Genomic DNA, 11,921 nt, shown 5'->3' on the forward strand with positions numbered 1-11,921 from the left:
TCCCAGGATGCAGACAATCCAAAGCCCCTAAGGGAAAATGTAGGGATGGTGGGGGCACCACCATCAAAACATAGGTAGGATTGAATTTACTCAATGTAGAGATCTCATAAATATATTCCTAATATTAAAAGATACTTACTTTGCAATCATTAGTCTGAACCCTTTACCATTCCTAACAAACTAGAAAGTAGTCTTTTCAGAACAAAGCTGAATATACTTTGAGGGTACAATGGCATAATATTACTTAGCTTCTTGTATTTCTCCAAGGTATACATCTAATTTATCCACAGGCTTACTTTTCAGCAGGCACTCTTGGTGATTAGTTAACTCAATACAGCAGTATTGAACTGCAAATGACTTATTCAGAGGAAAATGATTATAGGGAATCTCTGAATTCTGTGTTATTTGAACTCTTATTTTAAGATCATTTTTCAATTGCTACCAAATACTATATAAACTTTCATTCTCTTTGGAGACACAAGAATGCATCTCAGTAATGTAATTTTAATATCCACACACCTGAACAAGTTCTGAAACAGAATTCCAAAGGGAAAGTTCCCACACTATTACTAAACCATATGCGATTATATAATGCCTTTATGTTATTATGCTTTCTTAGCTTAAAATTGTTTAATGTACAAATAATTAAGCTACAATGAGAGTTCAATAAATAATCACTGGAATAAAATATGCCTTTTAAGAAGAGACAGATATAATACTGCCCCGTAAATAGTACACTGTATAAAAGCTATCATAATTAAAATGCATAAATTCATTTCTATATGCAACTAAGCAAAATGCAACTAAGTGTTAAAAATCTTCAGATAGAAATAAATCTTTTCTCATTCCCTTCAATCCCACTATCTTTGTAATTTCATGTGAAAGAAACTGTACCTTCCTTTTAACTGGTTTTAGGTTTCTCTGGTTAAGTACTTGGTTTATTGGAACTGCCATTACCCTCTCACTTATCAGTGAGCACAAATACGAATTACCCAGTGAGATCTGCTAATCCTAGTTAGCACAAGCCACACTGTTTCTTCCCCAAAACTCAGAACCTAGCTCCTTGTAAGTTAACTGACCTCATAGTGTGATCTTCATACCAGCATCCACAAGCTGTAGGTCATGACCTAGGAATTAGCATCATGGAAATATGGGCCATACGCAGTTTCCCTTAGGAACCCAAGACATGAAGTAGCAGGAACTTCAAATACCTTTCTTAACCTGGTTTCAGCATGCTAAGAAGCTGTATCTCAAATTTAAAGGAAGACAGCTTACTAGCACTCTCATTTACTTCATAAAATAAAAGTGAACTCTCATCTCTAGAACTCTCTAAGGCACACATTTATTCAAAACAAAAGAGAGCAAGACAGATAAAAACTAACGTTTGAGAAATATTTTATTCATTTCTTCAAACATAATTTATATAGTTTTTAAGGCCTCCTTCAAAAATGTGAGCTATGAGCACTCAGCCACAAGCCCTTCTGCTCCTCCCACTCTGTAAAATAACCTCTGCAGTGTTAAACAGTGCTGGGCTGCTATCTCCCCACTGCTTAATCGAATTATTCCAAGTGTAGCTCAGGGGTACCTGTCCTAACGAATTTGTGCCACGAAGTACTCTAAGAAATACAAAACCTAAGAATGCTAAATTCATAACATTTCTGTATCAGAAAACTGCAAGAGTTAAAATCTGGATATGCTTTTTAATTTTTTCTCAGCAGGGGGAGCTAGCACTCTCATCTTGAAGGTCTAACTACATACAAGTATATAGGATAGAAATTTAAATTTTGGTTCCAACTATCAAATTTCAAGATGTGTTAATTATCCTACCAAAAATCTACATGGAAGGAAAAAAATTCATGTTTGAAATTTACCTTTGTCTTGGAATTCCTGAAGATATCTGCAAAATAAAGAACATTATATTTTAAAATGAGGTTAAAAAATCAAAAAAAGGTCTAATCAGCAGCAATAATTAAAATCCAAAATCTGTATTACAAATATACATATAAAGAAAAAATTACTTCCTGTCCTGAATAACAACTCCAAAAGGCTTAAGAATTTGTAATGAAATTATTTGTAAAGATCTATGCAGAGTAGTCAACTGAGGGTATATTTCTAATATATATAATGTATATTTTATTTATTTACTATAATAAAAGGATTCTCTTTTAATGTTTGAGGCCTTTTCCATATTTACATAAAAATGCTCAATCTAGCTACATCTTATTTAAGCCAAATAGTCCCTCAGATAATAAAAATAAACAGTAAAAATAAAAATAAACAGTAAATAGAGTATTTAGAGTATTTACTAGAGTATTTACTAAAATATATAATTGAGAACCTTTATAAAAGAGTATTATGATAAGCATGTTTGTATTTTAAAAATATATTTCTGTCCTTTAAATATATATAACAGCAATAAATTAGAATATAAAAAACAACTCCAGATAATTCCTTATTATGATGTTAATTACAAAGTTGTTTCTAAGTAAGAAATAAGTAATAAAAAGCAAGCGACTTACGTGGCCTTTACATCTTTTATCTTCTTAATAAGGGATTCTCTCTTTTCCTTCGCTTTCTTGGATAAATTTTCCCCTCTCAGTACATCTGCTACGAATGTTTCAACATCTAAACCATTAAATATAAGAAACAGGATACACATTAGAAGAATCATTTTTTGTGAAGACAAATAGGACAATGATTATTTCTTCACATAAGTGCTAATATCTGTACAATTGGTTATAGTTATTTATCAATCCAAAGCATAACAGTTAAAGTATGTTTCAAATACTAAACTGGTCAAATCTGTTCACCACTTAGCTAATAAAATTTGTATGTTGCATTTATGCTTAGCACAGCAGATACTATTTGGATGTCTGGCATCATTAAATAACGAAGAAGCTCACAAGTTTTAATAAACTATGGTATCTCATAAAACAAAATCTCATATAAAAGCCAGCACCAAGCTTTTATGCATGTGTCACTATCATTTTATAGTATTTTCGAACATCCTACATGAACAAGTCATTCACAATATTATATCAATATACACTAATATCTCTTGCAAGGATCTGTTTTTCCCAGTGTAATATATTTAAGTATACATAATGTTTAATCCTTTAAAAAAAATAAGTCTTCTTCTAGCCAAGATTCCTAAATCACACCCTCCTTGCTAACTGCCCCACCCACTCTGGGTAGTTGTGTGAGCTCTTGGTTCCTGCCCTGTTATTATCACCTGGAATACTGCTCACATGAAGGAAGTAGAAAAATAGATTCTTCCACTGTTTAAAAATATAGTATGCAAGAAATAAGATTTCTATAACCTCATATTTCATTTCCCCATGGCCTATGTTTTAAAATTTTAGTAAACCAAATTATTCTGTTTTCTGGTTCTCTCTCATATAAAATTATAAGAAGTCCTTGCTGGTTTGATTTCTATAATAGTTCCATTCTTGGTGTTCATGAAATAGAATACAACTTAATTTTATTTTCAGAATGTCAAAACTCATTTTGAACTATCTAATATAGTGGATACCTTAATGTTTTAAAGTAGACATGGCTATAAATCATCCATGTTTCATATTGAGGAGATTCATGTATATTTTACTTTCTTTTTTTTTAAACTACTATCTCCTAATTCACACTGACAAAAAGATAGTATCATAACATATTACATTTATGTAATGCAAAGAAATGTAATAATCTCTCAACTATATTTAAATTAACTATTTAAAACCTAATATATGAGATAGATGTTTGCAATCATGTTTAAATTCTTGATTACAAAAATATTTTGATCCAGTGAGGAAAGGTAATCAAACAGATATGTTTTCATTATAAATGTGTAAAGGTAATTTTTCCCTAAGTCACTATGACAAATGAAAGAATTAAAATTAATTTGTAGTAATTTTTAAAAAGAGCTTCTGGTTTGAAGTCCATTAACAACTAATATGTTAAAAGCAAGTATCAAATTGAGATGAAAGCAAAGTATCCCGGCTTCTCTTTCCTTGCGTTGCTCCTATTTTGGAGAGGGGACAGAGAGACATAATCCAGAACTAGTGCAAATTAGATCCAGATTTCTCACGTGAGTTCAAAATAATGAAAGTTATGAAGACTGCACCCAGAGGAGCAAGCAAGCAACCTCTGGACATTCACACAGCTGAAATGGAAAAGATCATTCGCTTCTCTGAAAATTTATACAGTAACTCTCCCTTTAAAAAATAAATGAAAGAATAAGAGAAAGAGTAGCAGTCCTATTGCTGATTGCTTCTTCCAAGGGGACTCAATACTTGGGAGGATCAGTGGCACAATGACTGGTGAATAGTCTGCTTAATGTTATTTTCACTCAATGTTTGTCATTAATTCCCTCTTCCACGAGTATTTAATTGCCTGTTTTACATTTTCATTATACAATCCAAGTTTAAACAAACAGGATCTATTTTCTAGCTCTGGAAGCAATAACAGAACAAATTACAACCCAAGAGTTCTTTCTTTCAAAAGTCATTTCAGTTCTATAAAAATTCAGAAAATTTAAAAAGGGTACAATACTCTATGATGCATTTTCCTAAAACCTCTTAGATATGTTTATAAAATACTGACCAGAGCTTCTGTTTATGAAAAAATATTTGCTGAGTTTGGGACTGCGGGAAGGATCAGTATATTTCAAGGGGAGAGGACCCTGGGACTGGGTAAGGAAAAAGATCTATACTTTTAGAGTAGTAATTTAAATTTATTCCCAAACTTTTCTCAGAAGAGGGTTTAAGGAAACTAAAAGAATTTATGAAACATTGACTTTTTGGGCAATTATTTCACAAAAGACATCTGCAGAATAGGCACTGCTTTGCTGTTTATATCTTTTTAACAAAAAAGAATTTTAACTGCAAGCAGTTCCTGCAATAATCTTAATCACTAGTTGTCCACCGACTTAGCTGTTTTTAAGCTTTTGAAACCTAGATTGTTTTTTTTTTAAATCTACACTTCGCACGCTAATTTTCCAATGGAATGAAACAGCCTCTCGCCCCGGCACAGGATGCGCCACGGCGCCGGCCACCTTCCCCACCGTGCCTGTGCAAAGCAGACTGTGCTCCCTGCAGCGCAAAGGCTGGAAAGAAGTGACTTGGGCTATCCTGGGAGATATTCCTTCTTTGGCCACCGGAAAAACTAGACCCTCTACGTGTTAAACCCCAGGGTTCCTCTCTGAGGAGCTGGGAGCTGGGAGAGCTGAGTTTGGGGCAGCGCCAGACAAATGGGGCTGGATCTGTGGCTTTGTAGCTCAAAGCCAGGGTAATATTTCAAAAGCGAGCAATAAAAGTCTTGGGTGAATCAAGCGCTCCTCTGGCTGGTTGGAAAAGAGATTTGAAGCTTTTTATTGTGCTCTAAATAGCCCTGCAAACGGCAAACTAGCTAGCGCGGTAAACTAGCAAGCGCGCTGGCCCTCTTTTACCTTTCTTTAGGGGTCGTGTCCCTCGGTTAATATGTAGATTCACTGACTCCTGACTGCCTGTAATTCGGGAAAACATCGTAATTTGATTACAAGAAAGGGTCAGCCTGCCTTGCTTCGTTTGCCCCTTGGCCTGGTGAGCACGAATTCCTCTTTCTCCAAGGGAGGGGTTCCACTCACTCTAGAGGACAAGGACGCCTGCTTTGGGAAAGAAACCAGGAACCCAGGAGAAGGCACCGGAAAGGGGGTGCCTCTAAGGCACCAAGTCCAATTTTCCCCACTCCCCCGCAGCCACAGGACTGCAGGTCTGTGCTGCCTACATTTAACTCCAGGATTACCCCATCTCCATCTCTGTTGCCCACCAAGTCATCATTAGGAAAAAAGTTATACTGTGGCAAAATTAAACGTGGTGGTGATTTTTGCTCCTTGGTGTTATCAGGAGTAAGCCTTATCTCCAAGCACAGCTGTAAGGAACTGCGGGTGAAGGCTGCTGAAATGATCAGATTTATAACTTCTCTGTAGATAAGTGCAAAAGGTCCAGAAAAAAATTAAAAGATGAGATGTTCTGGCTCAGCAATGCTTACGCAGTTTAAGTTAGAAGCCTCTCAATAGCTATCTCTCCACCTTTAAGAGGCAAACACTTAACACATGACTCACGGAATGGTACTCCAAGGTTTTTGTTTGGTTTTTTTCTTTTCTCCCCAACCACTCTCTCTTTTACCTACAGACATCCTAGACACATTAGGCAGTCTGATAAACTGCCACCCCATCTTCATCTAGAGTCCAGAGTGATTGGGACAAGTGTCTAACACACACACACACATGCACACACACACACACACACACACACACACACACACAAGTACCTAATACACACACTCTGCTTCTACCAACTTCCACATACATTATGCAATGAAAATGTGGAACCACACAAGGTCAGAGCAGTTTAAAAATTCTTGCCACCACCAGGTTCTATGAGTTGTATACCTAGCACGGGTTCTCGTCCTTAAAGACTTCTCTTCACCATCCCCCACTACCAGATTGGGAGAGGACCTGGAGGCTTAAGTTGTAAACAAGGCACAACACCCCTTGTCTTCTCCCTAGTCCCCAAACCACCCAATACATCCTGGCCCAGGCACACATATACACACAGCCTCTGTGATGGCCTGAATTATACAGAGGAAGAGCAAGAACTGGCCTAAATCCACCAGCCATCCATAAGGTAAGTGTAAAAACCAATCATGCAGCCCCCCAAATGGCTTTACTATTTAATTCCACATCTCTTTTTATTTTATTCACTGACATATGCTGTAACCAAACTTAGTATGTTAAGAATCCTAGCCCAGGCTTTAAGCTACTTAGAACAAAAAGACATTTCTGTTACAGCAGAGAACGGTCTGACCAAACAGCTAGTGGTGAAAATATAAAAATCAATCAAAATAGGCACATGTAGATTAATGGAGTCAAATTCCCAAAGTTGGAAAATGGCTAATTGAAAAGTTATTGATTGTTCTGATCAATGTCTTTCTCTTGATTACCTAGCCCTTTTAGGGGTTATGATAGAACCGTGGACTTTTCCAACATAGAAAGATACAAGAGCAAACACAGTTCTTGCAGTGCAATGGGTAAAACATACCTGAGTCTTACTAATTCAATCATCCCACAAAATTTTCAATATTGGCTTTGGAAGATTAAACGATTTTCCCTGATAGAAAGCTGGGTTGTTGAAAGATATGGCTGACCGTCTTTCAACCTCAAGAAGATGACTCTTGATAAACAGCACTTTACAATAATCAAAATCTTTTTACCACACATTTTCAGAGATTTACCCTACAGTCACTGTTAGGCAGCATGTATCGTTACATGTTCAGAATGTGATTGAAAAAGAAATGTTAACTCAATGGAATGAAAAAGATAGACTTGGCTTTAATTGAAAAAGGCAAACTAAGTGAATAATGAGTATATAAAACCTAGCCTATCCCATTTTTATCGCCCATATATGACACTTCACCTTAAATTTATGAGAGACAACTGAACTGCATTTCAAATCACCAGAGGCTTTTCATACTCTGTTGTTTCCACCTTCTATCAGTACTTTAACGATGGTATAAGTAGAGATAAACTAACTTGAAATTTTTTCATATACTGCTCATTCTTTAGTATATTTAGACTTCTCTTTGCAAAAGAAACAAAAGATAATTTTCCATAAAATTGCAGAAAACAGTAAAAACCTCACTTAGAAATCAGAGATACAAATATTTTCAATAGAAAGCCATGCCAAAATCTCCTTCCAACAAAATGTATGACATTACATGCTTAACAGATACAAAATAAACCAATAATTTTCCTAATTTACTTACACAGTACTATTTGACTATCTGACGATACTATTTGACTGTATTATTTGACACTATAACCTTCTGGTACCTTTACTTACAAGTTCATATTTCTATTTCCAAAAGAGAAAATCTTAGAAGTGTCATAGATTGATTTCATTCTGAGATTACATGTTATCATGTCACCTCTATGCTGAATAGTTATTGCTGCCAAAATGGGACAGGCTTGTTCTTGCTCTGTTGGAAAATCCAGGTGCTAAGAAGGTGACTAGTGGTGACTCAGTAGGTGGCACTCTTCCCTTTACATACTAAGCCAATACCCCAGAAGGAAGTTAGGGTACACTGGACACACCATAAATGATTCTCATAGGAGAAATAAAACCAAAATGTTGACCAGATTATAAATAGGGCTTTGGAAAGGTGGAAAGCAAACCATATTATGTTAATCATCAAAAAATTTTGCCTCTATTTCAACTGAATCGCATCCTTTATCTAGTGCCCCTGAAGGGATTATCAATTATAATGTATGAAGGTTAAAAACAATGTTCTGGAAATCCCCAACAGAGGAAAATGCAATATTTATCATCAAAATTGCCATGTGAACAAAAATCTCAAGGTCACTGTTCAGAAACCATTTATTCATTTTGTTTACTGTTTATTTGGTTTGATTTTAATTTTTCAGTGCACTGACAACTGTCTTCTTCTTTTAACACTGGTTTCATTTTCTAACTTATTAAAAAGAGGATAACCTCCCCTTATAGCTTTCCTTTTAAAATTTGTTATCATGAAACGAAAGAATGAGAGTGAATGAGAACATCTGCTTGCAGACCACTAGTAAGCAATATGCAAAGGATGACTAAACAAATTAAGTGGGGTTAGTGGGCAATGGTTCTAGTTCCTCACACTTTCTTGGCTGCCAGAAGGAAAAAACACATAAATCGAGATTATTTTTGCTGGTAGTACTAGTCACAATATTTGGATATGGAAGAAAATTACATGAACAAAGTCCTCTGATATTAATTATCCAACCTAAACCTGTTCTTCCTTTGTTATGGGGGATAAAATCCAAAGACTGCCTGTAATGTATATGGTGGTTCATAATTTGTTTTTAACAACAAAGTTCTGTAAACTCTTTTTTCTTTATGTAAACCAAAATATTAATTCAACACTACTTATAAATATAGGCCTTCAAGATTTAATATACTGATTCTACAGAAAAATCTGACTAACAAACTACATTACTACTTTTCAAAGTAATTATTAAATATGTACCTAAAAATGAAAACTTCAGAAAGGAAAAAAAGACAAAGAAAAATCATAAATATAAAAATGCATCCGGAAACATATTCCCACCAAACAGTTAAATGTCAAACATTTAATGTATATAACATATAATGATTTGTATACTAGGTACATGAAACATGAAGGGAAATGTCTCAGCAATATTACATTCTGAAAGCTATTATCTGCTGACTTTATCTTTTCCCTAAAAGTATAAGATTCTAAACTCTTGAAAGGCTTAATTCCTTATCCTCTGTTTTTTAATTCTAGCATTCTACCATGTATACTAACAGCACTCAACTATTTATAGCCACTAGAAACAACACCTACTTCTTAGTTTAAAATAAAATTGTAGTAGGCAAGCAATAAATGAGCAATGCCTCCAAAATTCAAATCAATACAAACACTTCATCTATTGTTTCAAAATTCTAACTCTAATCATGTACTATCACCCAATACATTTGAATTATGCAAATCATGGTGCATCCCAAATATTCTTGGACGAAATATGTAAAACAGTGCTGAGAGCATCTATTCTTGAAGCCTTCTCTAACCCAAAAAGACTTTAATTACAGTTAAACACAACTTTCCTTGAATACATAAAAATTTTTTAAACCCTGAGTAGCACTGGTTCATTTGTTTCATTTCTTTAGATATGGATCTATCTCCTAACACAGATTCACACCTTTTAAAAACAACCTCTGAAAATAAAGTATAATACAAATTTGTAACTTAAAAAGTTTTAATGTTTTAGTATTTCTCTTTAAAATCTCATGTGTGTATTGTCTGATTTACTTTAATATGAAATAGTGGAAATGTCAATGACTTATAAAAACCTAAATGCAGATGTTATGCTTGTGTATTATCTGACTTGGGGAAGATGGCAGAAATATAGGAAGTTAGCACAGACAGATAATTTAAATATGTAATTCTGAGCTTTTGTTAAATTACACAGACAAGGGCCACATGAAATAGTTCTGGTCTAATGGGGATCAAAGAATAAAGGTCTCATTATCTACCTATCTTTCGTACTATCTAGGAATATACGATTGTGGATCCAAATAGTAAACTGCCTACTGTGGGAGCTGTTAACCTTTTAAAACATGAAAATAGAGGTCTGTTCTTCATTCTTAAATTTAAAAATATACACCTAGAATAATCTGAAGACTGTGACATATTTCTGAAATAATGATAAACACTTCTGTGATCTTATTACAGTAATTTTCTAAAGAAATCCAGCACTGTAGCAACAAAAATGTTCATTGTAGTAAAACAAAATTAAGACTCATGTAAACTCTCAAATAATAGAATAAAAGCTCAGTTCTTTCAATACTTCCCTTAGTGGTAATGACAACAGGCTTTTCTTAGTTAAAATACTACCCACTATGCCACTGCCAATACATTCATCACACTTTACCATGTTCCACGAACATAAGCCTACCTTCATAGAGTTTTATTTTCTCAATCATATTCATGATGCTAACCACCAAAATAGCATAATAGTATATTTGGACACCTGCTCTCACACTGCCAGCATTGTTACTACATCAAATATGACATTTTAGATGACATTGTTTTTGACACTTAAAACAGGCAACATAGCACAGATATCTAAGAGAAGTTCTTTTAATCCAGTTATTCATGATCAATATTAAGAGAAAAATATTTTAGAGACAACTAAATTTACAAAATCCTGGCATACACAAGGCAGAGTGAACAACGCTAAGAATTTCTAAACATCAGGATATGCAAGATTTGTGGTACCCTAAAAACATAATTTTCTACCCTGTGCAGAACTATAGTTTCATTGATCCTTAGTGAAAATAATCATCTCCATATCCACCACACTAACTGAACTAATAGTGGATTCATAATAACATTGAAGAATCACATTTTTAACTCCTAAAAAAAAAAATTGTTCCTATAACTGGGATGTAAAACTGAAAAGAGGAAGATGAGGGTGCAAAGATGAAGTGCTTTCATCATGCACCACAGGAAGTACGACTTTCAACACATCCTTCCCTGTTTGTTTTAATTACTAAGGCTGAAAGTAACTGGGCATTTGAGAATCAGGCTCCCTTTCAAAGTCTTAAATATAAGTGGTCTGAAAGTTGAAGAAAAATGGGAGTTTTAGATCTGACACACCCTTGCATCTCATAACCCCTAACACCTGTGGCTCCCACACGTTTTTGCTATACCTTCCATCTCTACTGGCCAGGCCATCCAAGAGCTACTTGACTTCTGCCTTTCCAGTTCTCACACATGCATTCAGGAACATTCTCTCTCCCCACCCTCCATTCACGCCGTCTTCACGACGCAGACAAAACTGTCCTGGTCCTGTTGGTGTAGAACGTCAAGAAGGCTTCACCACCATCCCCTCACCGAAATTTCACACACACGCCCACTGCCTTTCTCAGCCCAAACACCCCGCTTCCCTCCTCGTCCCGCCCCCTCCGGTCAGAAGACCAGGGGGGGCACGCAGAGGCAGGGTAAGGACACAAAGCTTCTGTCCCCACCGGCTCGCCGTCCCCTGGCCCCCGCCCAAGCAGCAGTTACCCGCCCCCTTCCCGCTCTTTACCTGCCAACAGGTTCCTAATTTCATCGGGGAGGGGGTAGAGAGAGGAGGTGGTGCTGGGGATGGGCATGTTAGCACGGAGCGCGCGGGGAAAGGACCTATACTGAAAGGGTGACTGGCGAGGTGGGCTTGTGGCTGTGACCTGTACTCGGGGTAGCGGGCCAAGCAAGGACAGCAGGGATACGAGTCCGGACACTGCCAGGCCGGGACTCGCAACAAGGAAGTCACTGAATCACCCTCCAGCCAGTACCAGCTGGACTCCAGACTCAGCCCCGCCCTGGAAAACGGGGTC

At 36.0% G+C, this 11,921-nt stretch overlaps 1 protein-coding gene across 1 annotated transcript in view; it reads right to left on the minus strand.

Moving 5' to 3' along the window:
- Skap2 (src kinase associated phosphoprotein 2) overlaps positions 1–11,865 on the minus strand; it is a 171,378-nt gene extending 159,513 nt beyond the window's left edge. Inside the window, exons 1-3 of the mRNA XM_005377444.2 lie at positions 11,633–11,865; positions 2,520–2,625; positions 1,872–1,897 (exon numbers count right to left, since the gene is read on the minus strand). Of these exons, the coding sequence (XP_005377501.1) occupies positions 1,872–1,897; positions 2,520–2,625; positions 11,633–11,699 (199 nt within the window). The 5' untranslated portion in view covers positions 11,700–11,865. The remainder of the gene's footprint in view (positions 1–1,871; positions 1,898–2,519; positions 2,626–11,632) is intronic.
- Positions 11,866–11,921: the final 56 nt, after the last annotated feature.

This window comes from Chinchilla lanigera, unplaced genomic scaffold (genome assembly GCF_000276665.1).
Source record: "Chinchilla lanigera isolate Chin_1 unplaced genomic scaffold, ChiLan1.0 scaffold00009, whole genome shotgun sequence".
In the NCBI taxonomy this organism is placed as follows: Eukaryota; Metazoa; Chordata; class Mammalia; order Rodentia; family Chinchillidae; genus Chinchilla; species Chinchilla lanigera.